The 25,180-nt window shown below is 38.4% G+C and overlaps 1 protein-coding gene across 1 annotated transcript; it reads left to right on the forward strand.

Annotated features, from left to right (window-relative positions):
• The first annotated feature begins 11,620 nt into the window (after window positions 1–11,620).
• LOC145613997 (uncharacterized) lies at window positions 11,621–16,468 on the forward strand. The gene is made up of 5 exons (XM_081669012.1): window positions 11,621–13,629; window positions 14,341–14,710; window positions 14,864–15,076; window positions 15,179–15,783; window positions 16,021–16,468. Exons 1-5 carry the CDS (start codon window positions 11,621–11,623, stop codon window positions 16,466–16,468), a joined length of 3,645 nt encoding a protein of 1,214 aa, XP_081525138.1.
• The last annotated feature ends 8,712 nt before the right edge of the window (window positions 16,469–25,180 follow it).

A 25,180-nucleotide genomic window follows, 5' to 3' on the forward strand; every position in this document is an offset into this window, starting at 1 on the left:
GGGTTACTTTTTGGGAGTTACTTGGTCAGGGGTTACTTTTCATTCGGGGGTTACTTTTCGGCTCATATTATTGTGGCTGGCCACACCCCACATACAAAAATTTGTGATAAGCAATTAATTATATATTAATTCATAATTAATTTATATTAGAAAAATTATCAAGCATATGCTGACACGTGTCACAATTGACTTTAATAACAGGTTAGCTTTTAATTTATCAAGTTTTGACTTATTTAAAGAAAGTACCATATAAAAGCTGACTTACTATGAGTTAATCGAAAAGTTAATTTATTTTGAGTGGACTGACCAAGGGTTGGCTTATTTTTGACAAAGTTTCCAAAAATAAATTATACTCTCTCTGTTTTTTTAAGTGCCCCATTGGGCAAAATGACACTATTCATCTTACTGACTTTGACCAATATTTGAGAATTACTCCCTCCGTTTTCATAATAAAAGCAACACTTTGACTTTTACACTATTCACATATTTCACTTTGAGTAGCTTTATTTATTTGTAGTTAATGAATAATATAATCATGTGAGATCTTGTTAGATTCGTCTCGTTTTGTATTTTATTAATGTATAATTGTTATAATTTATTCGTATTAGTACTAAAAGATACTCGTATTAACGATTGAAATAACGCATTGGTAAGCGTGAAAAGAAAAGTGATGCACTTATTATGAAACGGAGGGAGTATACAAAGAAAAAAATAGTGTTGTGTGTACTCATTAGAATCGTCTCAACGAGTAGATTATTAATATTCGATTATTACATTTTTTTGTCTTATATAATTTGAGATATTATTGATTAAAGTTTTAGCTTGACATGTAACAAGTACAAAAATAAAAAATGTCCAAAAAAAAAAAAATTGAAGCAGCTAACTCAAGATCGGAGGGAGAGTTCTTAGTCTTCTTACAGTAAAAACTGAAAATAGAGGGATAGAGCCTAGCCTAGTAGAGTAGTGGTGGCTGTGCTCCTCATTTCATGTACTGTCATCATACCCCTACCCTCAGTACTCATTAGATTTATGTTCACCTTGGTTTATCCTTAATTAAAAAAAAAAGGAAGAAAAGAACAACATAATCAGATTTCCCACCCTTCATTCTCACCGTTTTCTGGGTTTTCTTCCCCACCTGGTAGTCTCTACTTCATTCTCTACTTTAGGGTTCAATTTTTTTTTAATAATTTTCATATTTTTTATAATGTACCAAAATTTTGAAAATTTTCTTTCATTTTAGTATGATTGTTGGTGTTTTTCTTATATCTTGGCTAAGTGGGTTTTTTTTTGTTGTTGTTTGAATTCTGGGTTTTTTTGTTTTAGCATAGTCTTATTTGCTTTTATTTCCGTGTTGACCTTGCAGATTTTAATAAATAATCTAATTAATTGAACTAACCCTAAATAAAGCAACCCTCTAATTCCAATTTCTTTTTCCACTAAACAAACACTATACCTTAAAATAAACTGTAAAATTGGGATTTAAAATTTGGTTTATTATTTTAATAACATTGGTTAGAATATATAATTGTGGCCAACGTCAGAAAACTCATCTGGGTTTCATCTTGCAATTTTTTTTTTTTTTTTTTTTTCTTTTTTTAAGTTTAAGGTTTTATCTGAAAAAAAAAGTTATAAGATATTCTCTCACAAGATAGAACTTTTGTAAGGTTTTATTATTTTTTTTATTACAAAATTTCCTTTGTTTTATTTAGATTTTAGATATGAATAGTTTACCCCTCTAATGGGATTAAGGTTTTGATTGATTGATTGATATGAATAATTTAATGTTGGGAGCTAATATAAGACAATTTAGGGTCAAATGGTTAGGGTCGGGATGGGCCTGTGTTACCATGCAAGAAGACTAAGAAGTCATTATATGAGGATGTTTGGGCTTGGGCTGATGACCAGTTGGGCTTTGGGCCAGAATTTCAGCTAGCTACTTTTTGAGGCTTTGCACAATTTCACACCATAAAAATGTCCTTTTGCGATGAAATTAATATTACACGATGTAATATACATATATAGAAAAGAAGGAGCTACTTAAATTAATTTATTGCTAAGGCTCACAGTAGTAGTAGAAGAGCTGTGCTGGCTATGACAAGCCTCATAGTCCTGCTTGGCTGCATTAGAGGGTTGATACAAACCGGGGGAGTGGTATCCCAATGATTTACATGAGCTAGTTGATTACAATTAGTTCTAGTGTCCTTAGCTAGTATCAATGTCAGCAACTTTGTTACTTAAGCACCCTTAAAATCTGAGTTACACCTGAGGCCTCGACTTAAGATTGATGGTCCCTGCATTTTGATAAGATATGTTTTAATTCATAACGAATGCTACTAATATTTTGGATGAGTTGAGCTCCTGTTTTGCTGTCAGTAACTAAAATGATGTTGTTCCAATTTTGCAACCTGCTCCATTCTAGACCCTCCGGATCCAAGATGGCAGTGAGTTCAGCCTCAACCTCAACCTCAAGGACAGAGCTAGACATAGTTCTCATATAGAAACCACCATGCCAAACACCAGCAATACCTGCATTTCCTGTTGTAACTTGTAAGCCAGAGAGAAGCATCAACATTTAATTTTAGGTAGCCAATAGGAGGTGGGGTCCACCATAACATTTGTTGATGATATATGTCCCTTGCTTATAAACTTAGTTCAATGATTCTAAGCCTGAAGATCTTTAACCTGTTAGGTAGTGATTACCAAACCATAGAAACACATGCAACTGTACTGATTATATATGTCTGCATGCACTATTTGATATGGTCAGTAATCTGGTATTTCTAATGTTACTGGATATTCTTCTATGTGTGTTTTCTTATTAACATGTCTAATGCTCAAGGAAATGCTCCCTTTGTCCCATTGGAGGGAATATTAACATTTTAGATAAATTATGTTGGTGATTCACCTTTCCAATATCACAACAATTACATGCCATCATAACTTTTCGCTAGATTCAGTCTTTCTGTTATATTAATGAACTAAACATGTGACAATTTTTTTGAAATGGATGAGATGAGATTTCATGTAATAGGTGCTCATCTTCTTACTTCTCAGTTTGCCTTACTGATCATATCGAATATAGGTACAAATAATCTTTCAAATTGTATTATATTGAATATGAATTCATGATATGAATGCTGAACTTGATGGAGAGCGAAGCAAAGTTCTTTTATTAGAAAGTGTAATCTGAGTGTGTTTGTAGAAATGATTGGACGTTAACTATATTAATCTTTATAATTACTTTTATTATGTAGGACTGTGCAATGTTGAATTATAAATCTATGGATTCATGGAATTTACCTGGAAGCAATGAGAGTTCAACTAGCAACGTTGAATATTCAAAAGCTATTGTTGCTATAATCGATGGTTGTCGAGAGATGAGCAAAAAAAGTGATAAAAATGACTTGATTTTTCTCTCTGACCATAGGTAAACGCGTATTTCGCTTAGTATAGTCAATTGGTAATAATTTTTTCTATGCATGATAAATGAATTTTTAAATTTTCTTATTTACAGTGGGTTAGTTGATTATAAAGTTCTTAAGAGGTACTGCGAAAAGTGCATGGATGACGGCAAGGTTGCAAGTTTTGGAGGGATTAATGCGCATGGTTATTTCTGCGCTTCTCTCATTGCCTCCCGTAGGACTGAGTGTGCTTCTTTAGGTGAGATTGATTTGGGTACTCTTGGTGGAACTAGCCCACGTCATCGCATTGCCATCTACGCAGTTGGGTGTCCTTGTAGCGCAATTGATTCTAATGATGTAGCTGTGGGAATCACAAAGGCAATAAAAAAAAATGCTAATGTGGTTTCCGTATCGCTTGGAAGAGAGTGTCCTGCACGATTTTCTGATACGATGATAGATGAGTGGGCTTTAGCATCTTTGGATGCTTTGAAGAAAAATACATTAGTTGTAGTTGCAGGAGGAAACTATGGAGAATATGGTCTTCGATCCATTGAAAGCAGTCCCCCCTGGTGTTTGACGGTTGCATCATGCAGCCCTAAGGAGAAATTTAGAAGTACAGTAAAATTTGCATCAGATGCACCAGTTACATTAGAGGATATTGAGGTATATACGTGTATACATTTTGTCTTAAATTATGTAAATCTACAATTTATTAACTTATCTATAATTTGAATTGATATCAGGGGTATTCAATTAGCATGTCTTCATCAGGTTTAAATGAGGATGATGATTATCGATTAGTAAGGTAATTGAGTTTTTGTTTTTCCTTGTATGTTATTCCTCCATTTTTTTTTTTTTTATCAAATTCAAGTTGTTTTAATCATGATTAAGTTTTTATTGTAGGACGGATGGTGATATAAAAAATAGAAAATGCATCATGGTTTTAGAGAAGGGTTATATTGTGATAAGACCATCCTCAATGCAATACAATTACCCAACTGAAGTGCCGCTCGTACAAATTACAAAAGAGACCAGCAATATACTTTGCAATTACTTTGAATTGGTTGCTGCACAAGAAGGGTATGTATATACTGTTTAAAATCTAGTTTTTATAGGTTTAAATTATTGTCGTTCACTATTTTTTAGTTAAAATCATAACTTTACCTTAAATGTGACGAGTCTTATAGTTGGATTCATTTCTAAAGAGAAGGTTTAATATATAGTATATAAGTGTGATTAGTTGATTATGAAAATAGTTTTCTATATGAAAATGATTGATTTCTCGAAGACTATCTACAAAGTTTTAACAATATTAACCGTACCATTGATTAAAAAATCAAATTTTGAAAATTCCCCCTGTAGTTTCTCACCAAAACCTACCCCTTATTTTCATATTGTTATCAATATGAGTCTTTGATTTTAAGCTCTATGGTTGGGATGGGGAGAGATCTACATTGTAGAGTTATGTTAAAACTCTAGAGGACCCCAACCCATTGGCCTAGGCAATTGTAGTTGGAGCTTATCATTAGTTTTAATAGTTGACTATACAACATTTTCCTATATTTTTGATGTTTAAAGTGTATCATTGTATCATCTCTAATATTATATTTCATTCTGTGAAGGAATCTATTTGCTTTTATCAAAGCCTCGTCGAGGGAACCTGTTATTGATACACCTTTGGTATCTGAGTTTTCTGGTCGTGGACCATGCAGTTTCTTCACGGAGTACATGAAGGTAATTTGAGTTATTAGTATGAAAGGTTATCACAAGTAAGGGCCTTTGAATCTATTAATATTATCTCTGAGAATAATGAATTACAATCTACCATATAAATGTTTAAACAATGACAACGTTTGGGGAAGTATCCGAGTCATGTTGACATTAAGGATCAGTAGGTTTTTAGTATTCTCTCCAAGTCCATATATATCAGCTCTACTTCCGTGCCTTGAGCTCCCTGGCCTGCAATCATTGACCATTTAAAAAAAAAAAAAAAAAAAAAGATTTCTGTAAAGATCATGATCAGCTGTGAGCTCTATTGCTCTAAGAGTACACATTGTTGCTTAATAATTACTTTTGGTACATGTTATGGGACTAATGATTTGATTGATTGATTCAGTACACGTTGTTTGTCATTGTGAGAGTCAAATACCTCCAAAAGTAATTCTGTTTGGAGGGGATTAAGGTAGAAGATTTTCATTTAAATCCCCATCTAGTTGCCAAACTACCTTCATTCGCATCAATAATTACTCCTGCCATGTTAGTATAACTGGCTAAGCTACACTTTCAAAAGCAGGTGTGAATATATAAGAAAGCTATCAGTAGCAGAATTAATGGTAAATGTGGGCTGCTATCATAGTGCTACCCCTTTGGCATCTGATCTCTAAAGCATAGTGGACAGCTTTCCTGGCCTTAAATTGCAGTTTTATCCTTCAAATACTCTTGCACTTCTTTGCTTCCACACTTGTAGTCATACAAAAACATATCGGTATCTTATAACATCCTGCTTGCTTTGATAATGTGCAGCCTGATCTATGTGCTCCTGGGGAACATGTTGCTGGTTGTTGGCCAATTGATGTGCCTTTAGGAAACCCCAAGGTTCCTTATTTTGCTGAATACAACGTCTTGTCAGGGACGTCTTTTGCCACTCCCCTGGTTGCTTCTGGTGTTGCTACGCTTATAGTGGAAAAGAATTTCTCAGTTTCTGCAACTATTTCTGCCGCTATGACTACTGGTAAGGCCTAACTTCTATTCTAATATATATATTTGTTTATTTATTTATTTATTTACAATATTTACATATCAAAATAGTTTAAACCCACTCAACTAAAGACTTGAGCCACTCAACCAAACAACTAACTCTTTATGTTATGCAATCTTTAATTGATGTCTTATAATACATACAGCTGATAAATTGCATGATAAAGATTTATTTCCATACGAGTTCGCTTATGGGGCTGGAGTTTTCAACCTAGAAAAAGCAATGCGGCCTGGTTTAGTTTATGAAGAAACGGCTGAAAATTTTGAGAAATATTGCTATCCAAAGAGAAACTTTGATAAATTTTGTTTTAACCTTAATCTGCCATACTGTTCGGCTACATTTCCTTCCGGTAGTCAAGGTTGGGATTGCAAATTCTACAGAAAGCTGAGGAGTGTCGAAAAAGGGCGATGTACCTACTTTGCTAAGGTCAAATTTCGTGTTGCAACGATAAAGGTGCCTCTTGGGTCCATTGAATTTAAGGTTGTTCCAGATACATTAACATTTGAGGGTGAAAATGATGAACAATCTTTTGCATTGTCGATATATCTGCCGAACACAGAGTCTTCAAGGCATTCATTTGGTCTCGTTTCGGGTTCGTTGATATGGGTTAAGGAGACCGAGGAAGCAGATGAAGCAGAGTTGGTTGTTGATTCTCCAATTATCTTGTCATCCAGAAATATTCCATATCAATAGTGCATGTATCACATCAACTTTTTGCTATAAAACAGTAATCTAAAGAATTAGTTACCACTGTAGTTCTCTATAAATATTACTGGATTGTTTTGGGTTGCTGCTGTAGTGTTGCGATTAACTTTTCAATTGTACAATTCTCAGTTTATATTGAGTTTGTAAGAATACTTAGTACTCACTATTGAAATTATATTCTTACCTTTGATAATCTTAGCTTTTCTATCGCCCCATTTATTCATTTATTATTACTAGTCGTTGGAGCACGTGCTACGCGCGTGCCCCTCGACGGTAAGATATGTAAGCTTCGTGGATGTGATCGTGTTTCGTAGTTTGAGGTGTCACTAACATGCTGATTAGGGGAGCATAATTTAATGAATTGTAAAAAGAGCTTGTTGTATCATTAAGGATATTATCGTGTGTGATTATCTTGAATATCCGATATCCAATTTTTTTCAGATCGAATAACCAAAATTTTTTGGATCAGATTTGGATCGGATCAACAAATATTCACATTTTCAAATAGTTTTGCTTAGCCCTAATTTAAGGATTATTCGGCGCAATATATGTAATGTTAATTGTTTGTTTTTATTTCTAAGATTATATAAATGCATATAAGTTTGGTTTATGCTAATTAGTTACATTTGAACGATTATAGTGTTTTTAGCGATTGAGCATCTTATTCTATAAATAGGATGTTCTTGTGTTGTTTTAGGAAAGAGCGCTAAGGGCTTTAAACAATAGATAAGTCGAATTCTAATTTGGTTTGTTGATTAAATATGTATTTTTAAGAGTGCTATTGTGTATGGGTAAATATGGAACGCATGATATAGCGTTTTAACTACTACAAAAAAGGCCTTAGAGAACTGTTATAATGCTTTATAGATCGCCTTAGGGGCGTTCTTCTGCTAAGCGATGTATAAAGTATATAGAACGGGTCGTTTAGGCGTTTTATATACGTAGTATTAACAAATAGAAAACGGTTGTTAGTCACAACCGTTCTCTTTTCCCTTCTTAAAATCGTACATTAAGGAAGGAATATAGAACGGTTTAGGCCACTTAACCGTTCTATATTGCATTACAATAGAGAACGGTTGAGTTAGATAACAGTTCTCTAATGTTTTTTTTTTGAAAAAAAAAATCCGGCGATATATTTCATAATCCGAATTACCATGTATGTATTTTATCTTGTATTATTCCTGTATTATTTTTGTATTTCATTTTAGACCTGTATTTGTTGTATTCTATATTTTATTTTGTACATTTATCCTGTAAGAAAAATTCCACATTTTCTATGTAAAATAAATTCATGATCCTGTATATGTGCAATATAACTGTCAGTATAATAAAATTAACCAAAACATTTTCAGATACGACGAAAGCCATCAAAATATACTTCATATATATAATTTAAAACATCCAACCACAATTAAATTGAATCATTTCTACAAAATTTGTTCTATACAAACAAATACATGAGTTAAATATTAAAACACCTTTCTAATTAATGTTGATTTAAAAAAAAATTATGCTTAGATATACCAATACCATATTGATCTACAATTCACATAAATCATCGTCGTCGTCATTTGATTTATGGTATCCAGTACCATATGAAATCCACCTTTTCCTAAGCTTGTCGATCATTTGTTGAAAATATGTAGGAGGAACTTGCTTAAAATACTACAAAATAGTGTAAAATACATACATATTAGTTAATAATATACGATAAATTCGTCTAATTAAATATAAATAGATATACCAATACCATACTCTTTTCGCAAATTATGCAAACTGCTGGTTTCTTGGACCTGCTTTTGTTTAAATCAATTGAGCCATGTTGATTCACCTGCAATAAAATGTTATTTGCATGTCCTGTTCCTAACAAAATGTATAAACCACGGAAGGTATATATTGTGCTCCTGACCCTGAGCAGGATTTTGGGGAAGGATATGGGGAAAGGATGTTGTGTTTGAGAATTTGAGGCAGCTTTGTAATTACTTTGTTGCAAAATCTGAGAACAGGTTTGGTGGCATTATGTTACTGATTTCCATATTCGATGTTCCATGAAGGAGAAGAAATACACTAAAACATGGTGCTGAACATGTCTTGAAGTCCCTTAGTAAGTCATTCTAGTCAAACTATTTCCTTAGAAGTTTTTAGTTCTAAGACTTGTGAAATTTTGTTCTGCTAATGTATTTTTGCCTAATTAAATGTTGCTCTCATTCTAATAGATCTTCTAGTTGATAAAATTTAAAAGTGCATGGGAAATCCAGAAGCTGATGCAGATAACGAATATTGAAAAATGAACAAGACAAGCAAGTATCATTACTACAGCAGTTTTAGAGAATATTGTTTAAAATAACTTGGTACATTTTGAGCTATGACAATATAATGATGTATCACTATTCTCACTTTTAAAACGGATTGGAAAAGGATCACGCGGTAATATCACTATATTGCCCACATTGGTTATCAACGATGTGCAGTACAGAGGTTGTTTGCCTAGTTTGGTATCAATTTAAATTAGATTGGAGAACGAGCTGCTCACAATATTACTATACGAATGCTTCTCCTTTAAAGTACTAATGTCTTAAGTGAAAAAGGTTTTATATAAGCATATATGAATGACTTTGTTCATTTCAGTTTTCAGTTTGTAAAACACCGAAAGAATTGAAATTTAGCTGCCTCACTATCCTCCAAAGCTAATAGTAAATAAACTTAAAATTCCACGACATTCTTTTAATGAATGAAAGAGTCTAGCAAAATATTTCTTCCTGGCCATATATCTCAAGCTACCAAGTTTGACAGCAGAAAAAATAAAAACTTTTCTAGATCTGATATTTACACCATCATATAGGTGTATTAGTAGCAATAAAACACATGAAACAAATAATTGACATATACTCATGGTTCACACTCAGGATCAAATAATAGGCATCATGGCAAAGCCTTAAGAGCATTTGTAATTAACAAAAGTTAAAGCAGCAGCAAAAGGTGGTTTAAAATAGCTTACCGTAATGAATTTAGAGAGGTCAACAATAACTTCTTTAGGAACTTCCTCCCAGTCGCGATAATTGATATTCACTCTGTCCCGAACAACTATACCAATGTAGGATGAAAAGCAATTTATTGTGATTCCATTCCAAGGGGATTTTGACGCCACTCAGAATTTCTTTTCCAACTATTGCAGCTATTGTACGACCCCTTCGATTCTCACACTCAGCAGATTCTTCAGCCTGTCAGTTTCAGAGGCCTCATTAGCACTTGCTTGCTTTCTCTGTTTAGACAACAACCTACAAACATACAAATATATAAGAAATCATCACTAAGAAGTGTCATTAAAATCAAATAAAATAAAGCATTTGTTGCAAAAATCTATATCAAGAATAGATTATAAAATTCAATACAAGAACCAGATTTTGTTTTAAAAACGACACCCAATTCACAAAATAGCCTCAGCCATATCCTCATCAATTCTACGAACAACATATATTATCACCACTAAGCCAAAACCAAAAATAGTAGTACTATTTTATGCTTATCTCACTGTTTAAGTCCTCTCTCTTTGTTCCTTTTTTTTAAAAAAATATATATACATATGATTAGGGTTGTAAATTGAACTTAGGTAAGATTAATTTGGCTAAAAAATTTTGATTACAATTGAAATTGTATGGGATGATATCCGGGCATGACCGATATCTTGCGAAAGCACGTGACCAGATCACGAGAAGACGCCGATATGTTACAGAACGAGGACATGTCGGCCTGCCGCAATTTAACACGTGGCAACAGAAACTCGACACTTGGCGCGAAAGGTTGTGCATGGGTGAAAGCCACCTGTCAAGGTAGATTACTATAAATAAGTAGGTAAGACCTCATTAAGGGGGACAATTTTTAATGACTCTCTCTCTCTAATCTCTCTCTACTTTCTTTCTCTTACTTGTCTTCTCTTCTCAAACACTTTCTGACTTTATCATCGGAGTGGTTATCCCCGGATCACCCCGGGGTTAGCTAACCTCTTCTCATTGTGTAGGTTCTCAGCTTGCCGATAGGGGTATCAGAATCTCAGTTCCGAGTTCCTGGAGGAGTTGGGATCAGACAGAAACAATTTGGCGCTAGAAGGAGGGGCTGTTGATCACTTCTATCGCCTAAGAACCTCACACAAAATATATACACAACAACAATAATCATGGCCGGAAACAATTTAAACAATGGGATACCAGAAGGACAACCCCAGGTGGAAATAGTGGATGAAACCCATACCCTAGAGGGTAATCAGTTCCATATGCCGATAACCCCCCCTGCAGGAGGAAGGGAGGCAGAGGATCCTATGGCGGCATTTACTCCAGATGAATTGGAAACAGCCGCAAGGGTGATGAGTGCAATGAGCAAGAAGAGAAAGGAGGCTGAGGCAGCACGGGCTGAAAGAGAAGCTGCCCAGGCCGATAGAGGAACATCGCACCATCATCAGGAGGAACAACACAATCAGCTGGAGAACTCGTCAAGGAGACCCCGACATGAGTCGCCAGTAAGGACGCATACAACATCACGGCAAGATGAGCAATCCTCGAGCCGTGTTGCGAGTACCAGAACTTGGCAGCAAAGAAGCTCACAAGTGGCAGGTCAAGCAGTACGCACAGTAGTGCAGCTAAGGGCATCCCCATTTGCCCAGCACATCTTAGAACAACCAATGGAGAAAGTGAAAATGCCGACTTGTAGATATGATGGAAGAGGGGATCCGGCAAGATTTATAACGTCTTATGAGGGACACATGATTCTGTACACAAACTCAGATGCAGTTTGGTGTAAGGTCTTTCCGACAACTTTGATTGGGGCTGCAGCCGATTGGTTTAACAACCTTGAAGTTGGATCAGTAGATAGCTTTGAAAGACTGACTGAGATGTTTGTAGGGCAATATGTCAGTAACAGCGTGAGGCAGAAAACTTCTGGAGAGTTGATGGCTGTGGAGCAGAAATCAGATGAATCTTTGAGGGATTACATCAGGAGATTTAATAATGAAGCAAACACTATTCCGAAGTTACAACAGGAGATAGCTGTGATGGCTTTGATGAATGGATTAGTTGATTCAGATTTCAAAAGGTATCTTACAAGGAAGAGTCTGCCGACATTGGCGGCAGCGTTCAGCAAAGCTCACGATTACATAAAGAGTGAGGAGCTGTTGAAGACGAGTAGCAGGCATATGGTGGTAGGAAAGGGGCAAATTCAAAATGAGGGGACCTCGTCTGGAGGGAGCAGACCGAGAACTCCTGCCTCGGGAAGGGGAGGAGAAAGCCGACAAGATACCAGACCGACAAGGCTGCCAATGAGATACAGCACCTATACCCCCCTGAATACACCAAGGGCTGCAATCTACTCAGTGAATCAGAACAGAGAAGATTGGTCAAGGCCGATTCCCATGAAAGCAAGGTCGAGGGACATGAAGAAGTACTGTATGTTCCATAGGGATGTGGGGCATTATACAGAAGAGTGTACCCAATTGAAGGACAACATCGAGGAGTTGATCAGGAGAGGGCACCTAACACAATACCGGTTGAATACCGGTAGAAATCAACAACCGGCACAGGCCGTTGAGAGGCAACAAATAGAAGCAAGGCCTGAAAGAGCTCAAGGAAGAATAGTCCGACAAGGGGACGCAGGAATACCACCGTTATCTACTGGAAGAGTAGATGTGATAACGGGAGGACCGATTCACGGAGGAACGATTAGTGGGGCAAAGAAGCATTTAGCGGAGCACCGGCATCTGGTTTGTGCTTTGGATGTAGATAATCGCCCTCGGCCGGCATCAATACCACAAGTTGTGTTTACGGAAGAAGATGCACGAGGTGTAGTGTTCCCACATGACGATCCGTTAGTCCTGATAATCAGGATAAATGGTGCCGACATCAAAAGGGTGCTGGTAGATGGAGGCAGTTCAGCAAATGTTTTGTTTGTTCAAGCTTTTAATGAGATGAATATCGGGAGGCAATACCTGAAACCGGTGTCGTATCCAGTAATCGGGTTTAATGGATCAACTGTGAGGCCGGAGGGGAGTATTGTGTTGCCTGTAAGGATGGGTGATGGACCACAAGCAAGAGATGTGATGGCAGAATTTCTGGTGGTGGATGTCAAGTCGGCGTATAACGCAATTATCGGCAGACCGATAATTCATGACATGCAGGCTGTTGTATCAACCTACCACTTGGCAATAGCCTATGTGTCAAACTTGGGAGCTGTGGAGAAGGTGTATGGAGGCCAGGTTATGTCAAAAGCCTGTTATGTCACAGCTTTAAAGAACCCCGTTGGTAGTGCCACAGTTCCATGCAACCCAACAAGGGAAGGTGAACCGACAGTGCAAGATTTGACAATGAAAAACTTTGACGCAAGACCTGAAGAAACACCACGGCCGTTGCCGGGCGGAGAAACCGTCCAAATTGAATTGCAGCCAGGCGACCCCAGTAGAACAGTGAAAGTTGGGGCAGATATGGATGTGGAGACCAGATGCAACCTGATAAGTTTATTGCGCGAGAACGCCGACGTCTTTGCGTTCTCGGCCAGTGAGATGCCAGGCATACATCCTGAGGTAATGGAACATAAGCTGAATGTTGATAGAAAGTTTAGGCCGATAAGGCAGAAGAAGCGTAATTTCTCGACTGAGAAGATAGAAGCAATCCAGGCCGAGGTGAATAAGCTCTTAGCAGCAGGGTTTATAGAACCCTGTACATATCCCGAATGGTTGGCAAATGTAGTAATGGTGAGGAAGCCGACAGGGAAATGGCGAATGTGCGTGGATTTTACAGATTTGAATAAGGCCTGCCCTAAGGATTGCTATCCATTACCCCGGATAGATATGTTGGTAGATTCGACCTCTGGTCATGCCATGCTTAGTTTTCTGGATGCATTCTCGGGATATCACCAGGTCAGCATGCATAAGGCCGACAGAAATAAAACGGCCTTTATAACGGATGTAGGTGTGTACTGTTATAAGGCAATGCCCTTTGGGCTGAAAAATGCAGGGGCAACCTATCAGAAGTTGGTGGATAAGATTTTTGAGAAACAGAAAGGGCGGAATGTTGAGGTGTATGTGGATGATACGATAGTAAAGAGTAAGAACAAAGAAGACCATATAGCCGATTTGAGGGAGACATTCGAAACCTTGAGAAAATATCAAATGAAGTTGAATCCAGAGAAGTGTGTCTTTGGGGTGAGATCAGGGAAGTTTTTAGGTTTTATGGTTAGTGAACGGGGGATAGATGCAAATCCCGATAAGGTGATTGCGGTGCTTCAAATGAAACAACCAAGAACCATTCGTGATATACAGAGGTTAACGGGCAGGATGGCAGGGCTAACAAGATTTATCAGCAAATCAGCTGATAAAGCACTCCCGTTTTTTATGGTGCTGAGAAAGAATAAGGCATTCGAGTGGGGAAAAGAACAAAGTGATGCCTTAGAAGTAGTGAGGAATCATCTTAAATCTCTTCCCACAATTGCTAGGCCTGAGAAGGGAGAAGTGTTACAATTATACATCTCAGCATCACCAAAAACAATAGCGGCCGTTTTGTTGGTAGAAAGGAAGAGGCAACAACAACCGATTTACTTTGTCAGCCATGTCTTGAATGCAGCAGAACGCAGATACCCAGTGATAGAGAAAATGGCTTTAGCTGTACTGGTAGCAGCTAGGAAGTTAAGACCTTACTTTGATGCACATCCGATAGAAGTACTCACCAATCATCCCCTAGAGAAGTCACTGCGAAAAATGGATACGTCTGGTAGACTACTGACATGGGCAGTAGAGTTATCGGAGTATGAAATAAGTTACAGGCCTAGGACGTCAATTAAGGCTCAAGCGTTATCAGATTTTATTGTTGAAACCACATACACGGATGAAGAAGAGGAGTTGGGAACATGGCAGGTATCAGTTGATGGATCAGCCGCAGCAACGGGGGCAGGGGCCGGAGTTGTGATAACGACTCCAGATGGAAAAATATTTGAATACGCCATGAAATTTAAATTCAAGGCAACAAACAATGAGGCCGAGTACGAAGCTGCGGTAGCTGGAATGCAGCTGTCGATAGCGGCAGAGGCAAAACGGTTAGTTTTGACAACTGACTCCCAGCTGGTATCAAGCCAGTTTAGTGGGGAGTACGAAACTCGAGAGCCAGCAATGGTAAAGTATTTAGAGAAGATGAAGCAATTGGCAGCTCAGTTGCAATACTTTGAGATCAAACTGGTTCCGAGATTAAAAAATGCTCAAGCGGATGCACTAGCAAGATTGGCAAGTTCAAGCTTCAATGACTTGGAAAGAACGGTTATGGTTGAGATTTTAAAGCAGAGAAGCATAGATGAGATGCCGGCAGATGTCAATTGTGTTGAAGTAGAGGATCAGTGGTATGATAAAATACTGGCATACATCGTTCATGGTGTAGGACCAACCGATAAAGTGGAGCTGAGAAGGTTACAGAAGGATAGTGTGTGGTTCGTTATGTACCAAGGCCAGTTATACAAAAGGGGATTTTCATTGCCGTTGCAAAGGTGCATAACGGGTTTTGAATCCACAAGATTAGTAGAAGAATTGCACGAGGGAAGTTGTGGTAATCACCTCGGAGCAAGAGCTTTGTCCAGAGAGGCAATGAGAAGGGGATACTACTGGCCGACAATGATTGCAGATGCGACGGCTTATGTTAAAAAATGCGAAAAGTGTCAAAAGTTTGCTCCAATTATCAACTTGCCCCCAAATGATCTGACTCCGATGTTGAATCCAGTCCCCTTTGCCCAATGGGGAATGGATATAGTAGGCCCGTTCCCATCAGCAATAGGTGGAAGAAAATATATGATAGTGGGAATTGATTACTTCACCAAGTGGATAGAAGCAGAACCAGTAGCGAAGATAACGGCATCGGAAGTGAAAAAATTTATATGGAAAAGCATTTTCACGAGGTTCGGATTGCCGATGGCGATGGTTTTTGATCATGGAACTCAATTTGACTGTAAGCCAGTCAAAGATCTCTTAATGATGTATAAGGTAAAATTTGCTTATGCAGCAGTATGCCACCCACAGTCTAACGGCCAAGCAGAAGCAGCAAATAAGCAGATAATAACGGCAATTAAGAAAAAGATCGAAGACGCAAAAGGTTTATGGGCAGATTTGATACCAGAAATATTATGGGCCAACAGGACAACAATGAGAGAAGCCACAGGTGAGTCCCCTTACACTCTAGTTTTCGGAACGGAGGCAGTCATACCAGCAGAAGTCGGGTTGCTGACATTCCGAATTCAGCATTATTGTGCAGATCAAAATGATTTACTCCTACGGCAACAGTTAGATTTCTTGCCAGAGCTAAGAGAAAAAGCGGCAGTTAAGTCAGCTGCCTTTAAAGAAAGAATGTCACGGGCCTACAACAGAAAAGTATCATATAGGCCGTTAAGCAAAGGAGATCTAGTCTTACGAAGAACCGCAGCAACCGGTAAGGGAAATGAAGACGGGAAGCTGACTGCAAACTGGGAAGGGCCTTACCGAATAAGAGATGTCGTCATCCAAGGGTCATTTTATCTGGAAACCCCGGATGGGATACCTCTAAAAAATGTATGGAACTCCGCTGTATTGAAAAAATACTATGTGTAATGAACAAATCCTTATTTTTTGAAACTGATATCGAAAAAGATATCGGTAATGAATGAAGAAGTATTCAGACAATACGCATTGAAATAGGCATCCTCCATTTAACAGAACATCGTTAAGTGGGATGGACAGCTAAAAACCGCTTCCATGAAGATAACAGTTATACAACCTGATCAGTTGTATATGTTAACTCATGAGGTTGCTGGTTCAAAATATAAATACCGGCCAAATCAATTCGAGTATACGCCGACATGAGGCGTAGCTCAGAAAATGATCGCCGAGAGGGTACCTAACTGGCTAAAACAACACAGCAGTAGGTGACCAGTGTTATAATCTGAACCAGCAATAACCGTTCGCTTTCATGTTCGCAGCTCAGTGTGCATAGCTCTAGCGTGAACTATGTACACTGGGGGGCACGAGGAATGATATGGCGTTCAGATGCGTTGTGATATCCATAGTATGCTGATAAGTTTTTAATATGCTAGTAATTTTTATATGCAATTTCTCGAGCCAGGTTTTAGATCTGGTATCTCCGGAAGCTGGCGTCTTTAAAAAGGTTTCTAACTGGAAGTTTTCTGATTTCAGACAAAGCATTAGGTAAGTAACTATTGTTTGCAATTTTTTATGCGTTGAAAACTAGCAAGGCGAGGCAACATGATTATCATAACCTTGTTTAAAAACAGGCAAATTAGAAAATGATAACTAAAGAGTTACACAGTTATGATAAAAGTATAGAATTTTGAAGGCAAACGGCAAACGGTAAAAATAAAAATAAGTTTACACAACAGATAAAGTTAACAGCCGACAGGCATCACCACAAAAGAGGGGTATATGCCGATAAAACAGCACTGTCAAAACATGTTCATACATACAAAAACAATAAAAGAGTTACGGCTGGTAAGGCCCAATGATACAAGACCCACAAGAGGATGTCGGTGATGACTGCCCGCCCCTTTAAGATTGAGCATTCTCAGGCACAGGGGAATCCAAAATGCTGGGATTGCTGGGGCCGTCATCAACAGTTGGCGCCAGGTTATACAAGTCCTCATCAGAAAATTGCTGCGCCTCAAAGCCAGAAGGGATCTTGTAGGCTTCCTCGCCGAAAGCTTTTTCAATTTTCGCCCAATCATCCTTCTTCCAACCGACGGCGTGAGCAATACATCTCTGAGCAGCGGTCCAACCTCCATCAAAACGATCTTGGAGCTTGGAGCAGAACTCATCAGAGGCTAGATAACGGCCGACCGCTCTCCGACGAATACCAGGTTTGTCGGCTTCCATTTTTTGAACCTTTTCTTCAAGGCTCTTAATTTTAATCCTGGCATCCCGGAGATCTTTTTCAACTGAGGGGAGCCGCTCAACGACCTTGTTTTTCTCAGTGATCTGAGTCTTTAAACTTTGCACCTCTAGCTCGAGGTTGGCAACCCTCTCAGCCTTGATCTTCAGCTCCGACATCTCTCTGTCGTCTTTCTCTTTTATTTTCCTTAAGTCATCCAAAGCTTTTTCAGCATTTTTGATGACTTCTTGCATAGCACTTTCGCTGGCGGAGGCTTGATGATGCTTCTCCTGATAGTAACGATACATCTCAACCAGCTCTGTGCCGGACATGACGGCCTACAGAAATGTATATACATAAAAATAGGAAAGCCGAGAACGCTACATAAAGATATATATATAAAGAAATAAAGTAATAACATATATACGTACCTTCATCATGTTGTGCATGTGAACAGCAGCAAGGGGGCCGATTGGACCAGCAGGTCTGTCCATTGGCAGTGTCAAATTGCTCAACAACCGATAACCGAGATTCCCACCTTGCATTGGGTCATCGGTTATCATAGATTCGTTCCGGCCGACATCCATGGCAGGTTGCCAACGGTCGCCGGAATGGCCGGGAGGGACAGCAAACCCCTTCAGAACTTCATCTGGAAACCTTCCAGAAACGCGTTCAATCCATTGATTGGACCGATAAGTCAAGGCTGGGATGCTAGAATCCGACCCAACCGTTGTAGGAGCAATTACGGTGGTTGCCTGAGGTAGACGGGGAGATTCAGCAGAAGTGAGATCTTCGACCTCGATACCCTGAATAACCTTCTTCACAACGGCCTCAGGGCTTTTAGCTTTGTTAGCAGTCGGGGTCTTTTCAGACACCGACTGGTCTTTCTTCTTCTCGGGCGCCGATTGCTCCCTTTTCTTTTCGGCTCGCCCTTCAGGTTGCCTGGGGCTGGAGATCGCAATGCCGCCTCGCCGATTGGCTAGAGGTGTTAGTTTTCTTTTCTTGGTATTTTCATCGGCCATGATCTCAGCTCTTCTCTTGGCACTAATGGCTGGGGCACGCCCGCAAACGGAAGCAAGAGTATCGTAGGGGTCGGAAGCTTTGGGGCAGCGCCTGATAACCCTGGTCCCGTCAGCAGATAGGCCGAGTTGTCTGTTATCCAACTTATCAATACCTGGTGAAAAGGAGTGTAAATTCAATCAGTTAAATGCGAATATATATAAAAAATAATAATAATAATAAAAGGGAAAAGAAGGTAGCACCAAACAAGTAGGCTACGCCGTTTTCATTATGAAAAAAGAAAATGAATAATTAGTGAATAAGAATAATAAAGCCAAGAAGGATAAGCTATACCATGCTGGTCAGTCCAACAAAGACCGACACGAGAAAGCGGCGCGTTGCCCAGAATGTAACTCACATTCGGCACCCACACCGCAGGAATAAGACGAACCTTGCCGTCACCTTCATCATGTTCAGAGATGTCAAAGTAATTGACAGCCCTCTCTTCATGTTTCCCGAGATCTCTCTCGGGGACTGAATCAAAGTGGGGATGAGGCTTGAAAAAAGTTCTCCTCAAAGGAAAATCCTCTGGGACTGACATGAAGAAAAACTTATCCTTCCAACCTTTGCAGCTAGATAATTTAGGATGGACGGTATATTTATGAGGTAGGGTATATAAAGACCACCACCCATCTGATTGACCATCTCTCTTTAGGGTAATAAGCCGCCTGAATACATTAAGGGTTAGAGGGAAGTTCCGATATAGCATAACCCAAACTGTAGCGATAACGGCACGAATGGTTTGAGGGGTTAACTGGACCAGGCAAACGTTCCAAGCCTTCAAGATTTTAGCAACAAAGGGATGTAGAGGAAAGCGGAGGCCGAAATCCAAGTGCTTCATATAAACAGCAACGGAACCAGCTGGACAATCCAACACTGAAGCTCCAGATGGAGGGAGAGACAACTCATACCCATCAGGTAAGTTAAAGAACTTTTTCGCACGACGACAATAGTCCTTTGTAATTGCCGTTTTCCTAAAAGCTTCACTTATCTTTTCCTTTGCTACTTTTCCGTCGCTGGCAACGACCATAGGTTGTCGGAACTCAGCCCTATCAGTCTCAGAAATATACCCCTCGTCCAGATTCTCTTCCTGGATAACCTCAGCCGTTAAATCAACAATGTTATCCCTACTCTCATTATTTACACTGTCTTCCTGAGCGTCGTCATCTCTTAAAACTGAGTTGACGGCAGAATCATGAACAGGAGATGACGGACCTTCTTCAGGTGTCAAAGGGATATCATCCTCAAGTTCTTCTTCAGAAGAACTTACAACCTGACCTTGTCCAGGTCTTTTGCTAGATTCCGCTGCCTTGGTGGCCTCAGCTGCTTTGGCTGCCTTGGCGGCCTCAGCGGCTTCACGGGCGGCGGCTCGGGGTTGATAACTTGTACTCTTTACCCTTGGCATAGTGTTTATACCTATATTGCCAACGTTAGTGCCGTATTGATTAAAATATCGTCTCCCAGTAAAGCTGCGTAAGTGATAACGGACATTAACAGGCTCAACGTCAAGAATTTCGGTATCGGCAGGGATATCAGGGTTAGTAGGGTGAAGGGCACTTTCACGGTGGGCAATGGTCCTATGTATCATAAAAGCGCGTTTTTCTTCTTCAGAAGATAACGTCTCAAAAGGATAGTCAATATTATCAGAAAGGGAAGACGAATTACCCTGATTACTACCGGTTTCTTTGCCTAAAGATTGCCTAATTAAACGACGCCTAGCAGTACTAAGGTTAGGAAAATTCTCTTCAACACTATCTTCAGACATTTAATTGAATATAAGAAAATAAAAAAAAGGCATGAAAAATCAGAGGTTAGGGTACAAAAATACCTTCGATGAAAATCGCGGATTTGACGCCTCTAACTGATAAGGAAACGACGAAGAAAGAGAAGATACGCCTGAGGAGACGGAATGCACAAACCGAACGCGAAGAAGATAAGAAAGGAAAGAACTTTGGTCGGTAACTTAAACTTTTTCGACAGGAAAAACTAGGAAAAAATGCGAAGTAATGAGGAAATGGCGGAATTTTGATCTAAAGAGAAGAAACTGAAAGGCCAATTGAAGTGAAAGGCGGTTCAGAGATCTGACGGCTGTTAATTGACAAGCTTTTTCAAAAAGCAGCGGCAGGATTTGTGACACGTGTAAAAATTTTCCCGCCCAAACAAACAAAAAAAAAAGAGAGAAGAAAAACGGTTACACTACCATAACGTCCACTTTGCACTGAGCTGACCTTGTATGATATCAGCATGCAAGGTCACTTGGGGAGGGAAACGGAGTTTTTCGCTCCCAGGTTCTTTATAATGAGTTGACCTTGTATGTTATCAGCATGCAAGGTCACTTGGGGAGGAAAACGGAGTTTTTCGCTCCCAGGTTCTTTACAATGAGTTGACCTTGTATGTTATCAGCATACAAGGTCACTTGGGGAGGAAAACGGAGTTTTTCGCTCCCAGGTTCTTTATAATGAGCTGACCTTGTATGATATCAGCATACAAGGTCACTTGGGGAGGAAAACGGAGTTTTTCGCTCCCAGGTTCTTTATAATGAGTTGACCTTGTATGATATCAGCATACAAGGTCACTTGGGGAGGAAAACGGAGTTTATAAAAGTTACCCTCTGCCGAATTAATAACAAAAAGTACTGAAAGTAGCAAATTAAAATGACACTTCTCAGCAAAAGAACATAGAGCTTGAAAATATATGAATATGTAGAAACTAATTTGCCTAGATACAGGCCAAGCGATTACAATGAATTTTAACAAACGACAACATTATTAATGAAACTTTATTAATACACAGTACTTAACAGAGTGCAAGAAACGTTGTTACAACAAAATTTCCAATTTAGGGAAGAGTCTGAAGAATGAGATGTGGAACCCAAAGTTTGTTCTGTTACGTTCAGCATGTCTCCCATGATTAACTGAGCACGATGATGAATGATCATACGTCCTCACTTGGGGGGCTAATTGTATGGGATGATATCCGGGCATGACCGATATCTTGCGAAAGCACGTGACCAGATCACGAGAAGACGCCGATATGTTACAGAACGAGGACATGTCGGCCTGCCGCAATTTAACACGTGGCAACAGAAACTCGACACTTGGCGCGAAAGGTTGTGCATGGGTGAAAGCCACCTGTCAAGGTAGATTACTATAAATAAGTAGGTAAGACCTCATTAAGGGGGACAATTTTTAATGACTCTCTCTCTCTAATCTCTCTCTACTTTCTTTCTCTTACTTGTCTTCTCTTCTCAAACACTTTCTGACTTTATCATCGGAGTGGTTATCCCCGGATCACCCCGGGGTTAGCTAACCTCTTCTCATTGTGTAGGTTCTCAGCTTGCCGATAGGGGTATCAGAATCTCAGTTCCGAGTTCCTGGAGGAGTTGGGATCAGACAGAAACAGAAATAAATGTAAATTCGAAAAAAATTAGGGGTAATATGATTGAACTTACTGCAATTCGCCTGAATTATTTGCATACAAACAATCGATTGTGTTTATCCCTAAAACTAGAACTTTGAAGTTTTTTTTTTCAATCCCCTAAAATTCGAATTGTAAATTACTTTAATAGATGAAAACTACGAATTTACTTCTGTATCCTTCATAATTGGAATGATTCATGCAATTGGATTGACAAATTATCATAATCCAATTACTCTATAATTCGAACCTTTGTTTCAAAAAAAAAAAAAAAAAAATTCGAGCCTACCTCATTGCACTGGTTGTTCAGCAGAGTAAGCGGCTACTATGGAGGTTTCACTTTTTGTAGCAATAAACAGTAAGCGGTGAAAGTGAAAATGAACGTGCAAAGTGAAAGTGAAAGTGAAAGTGAAAGTGCAAAGTGAAAGTGAAAGTGAAAGTGAAAGTGCGCTTCAATATTCCTTTAAACCGCACTCCGTATATTTTTTTTCCTCCTAATTTAATTAAAAAAAACAATTAATTAATACAATACATGTCAAGATGACCATTCTATATCATAACATAATTATTATTTAATTTTTATAATTATTTGAGTAAAAAGAAATAGAAAACGGTTAACTATATCATAATACAAAACACCTTTTATATAAACATGTTCTATATTATTCTGGAGAACGCCTACCTTTGCTAACCGTTCTATATTTTGCAATCTCTAATCTTGTTTTTGGTATATATATAATTTCTTTTTCATGATACATATAACTTCTTAATGGCTTTTAAGTGTACTAATTAATAATCTCCCTCTCTCTCTCTCTCCCCCCCTCTCTCTCTCTCTCTCTCTTCATTTATCTCCTTTGACTTTATCTCCCTGTTCCATTTTTTTAATAGCTTGAAATCATACGTTCACTTGCTCACAATTCACTCATCCTTTCGTTTATTAGCTCAAACTATTTCTTATCTCTCTCTTTCTTTCTTCTGTCCTAATCCTTTTTGTCCTTGTTCCATTCTTAAAAAAAGGCTTTTAAAACTATAGGTTGTACTTTCTCGCTCTTCTCCTGCCAACATCTAGCTTTCTTTTTCTCTCCCTTGAGCCCCCTCTTTCACTTGCTCATATTTAGCGCTCTAGCTTTATTCGATCTTTCGACCTCCTCTATCTCTCTTGGCTCTCGTTCTCTCTTTATCTCACTTTATTTTTCCCAACCCCTCTTTCTTATTCTCTCTCTCCACCCAAATCCTTTTTCCCGTCTCTTGGCTCCTCTCTCCCAGCCCTTCTTTATCTATCCCTCGGCATGCCCTTTACTCTTAGCTTATGGCCTGCCTTTTCTCTTTCTTTTTCGAAGTACCTTTTCTCTATTTCATAGCACCTTTCTCTCTCACCCCCTCTTCCCTCGTGACCTTGTCTTCTTTCTCTTTCCTGGCACCTCTCTCTCTCTTCATTGCCTTCTCTATTTATCTATCTATCCATTCTTTCTCTTTCTCCTGGCCTCTTTTTCTCTCTCGACCCTTCCATCTCTCTCTCTCTCTATCTCTCTCTCTTCTAGCCCTTTTTATTCTTGACTCTCTCTGTCTTTATCTCTCGACCCTTCTCTTTCTTTCCCATCCCTCCTATTTTTCCTCTCTCTCACTTCCTATTTCTTCCTCTCTATCTCTCTTTCTCTCCTCTCTCGAGTCTCTCCCACTGAAATTTGTAGTCATAAATTTGTGACTTTAAAAAAAATATATATATATATTATATGCGAATCGAATTCATTTAAATTGTGGGGAATGGGGATTAATCGGTGCTTATACATGTATAAAGTAATAAAAATGGTTTTGATACATGTTTATTACATTTTGATTAATAAATTTATGATAATTATAAGTTATGTTATCTAAATAATTATGCTCAAGATTTTTTTTTTCTAATTAACATTAATATGTTCTTTTTGTATAGTTTTACGCAAGAGCTTCTATAGGTTATTGACTTTGAATATGGTTAGTTAATTAAACATGTAACTAACTCTAAAAGTACTAAAATTAAACAAAGCATGTTTGAGTTTTTTCCCAAGCATTAAGTTATAGATTCCTTAAAATTAGTTATTGAGGGTACATATGTGTAATGTAGAGTTAGAGACAGAAATATTAGCTGAGAATTATTAAAGGAAGGGAGAGACTATTGGGATTGATTTCAAAAGGAATCATTAGTACAAAAAAGAAAAAGAAAAAAAAGATGACTACTCATAAAAAGGGGCAATATTGTCAAAAGTATTAAAATAAGCTTTTAATTTTCACTTACCTATAAATGAGTGCAAACTTTGTAATATGAGACATTGAGACTAACGGAGCAATACCTAAACTTGTGCTAAAGTAAATAAGTCTCAAACTCTCATTGTAAAGCTGAGCCAATATTAAGTGATTCCAAAATTCATCCGATTGTAATGACGACATTAGTAATTAGTTGATGATTAAAAAATTAACACTCCTATTTATAATAACTTTGAATATGGGGTATATTTCAACCCCGTTGGACATTTTAATTTGTTTTTTTTTTTTTTTTTTTTTTCGACAGCTAGTACAAAGAGACCTAGTCTCCAAAATTCAAAGGACCTGCAGACAAACAGTGAAAATAAGGCATAAGCATAAAAATTTTGCTAAGTAGAATTCTGGTGCTCTGAGTTCCTGTTTCCAAACCGTGCAGCCACCTGAGCACCTTAGGATGATGACAGTAAATCTGAACATGACATTGGAGCCTATCCAAAGCTATCTTGAGGCCTTTATAAATAGCCGCAAGAACACAGTTGTCCCTGTCTTCATGAGTACACAGTTCCTCACCCTTGCTAGCCATTCCTGCAGCATTTTCCAGAACCCAAATCCAGCCTGAACAATTGCCCTGCTGTTTGCATTTTGTGATCTTCAAAGTGGTGGTCGTGCACTTCCCTGTCCAGTAATCAGGTCCAGATGTTGATTCTTGTCTGAACTGGTATGAC

This window comes from Chenopodium album, chromosome 25 (genome assembly GCF_948465745.1).
Source record: "Chenopodium album chromosome 25, dcCheAlbu1.1, whole genome shotgun sequence".
Taxonomy (NCBI): Eukaryota; Viridiplantae; Streptophyta; class Magnoliopsida; order Caryophyllales; family Amaranthaceae; genus Chenopodium; species Chenopodium album.

Excerpts from the sequence above, each read along its gene's own strand:
- LOC145613997 (XM_081669012.1), top strand. The coding sequence starts at position 11,621 with ATGATTCTGTACACAAACTCAGATGCAGTTTGGTGTAAGGTCTTTCCG. Across the intron at positions 13,630-14,340 it reads CCGACAGGGAAATGGCGAAT|GCCTGAGAAGGGAGAAGTGT; the intron begins GTGCGTGGATTT and ends CACAATTGCTAG. Across the intron at positions 15,784-16,020 it reads TGGAAAAGCATTTTCACGAG|GACAACAATGAGAGAAGCCA; the intron begins GTTCGGATTGCC and ends ATGGGCCAACAG.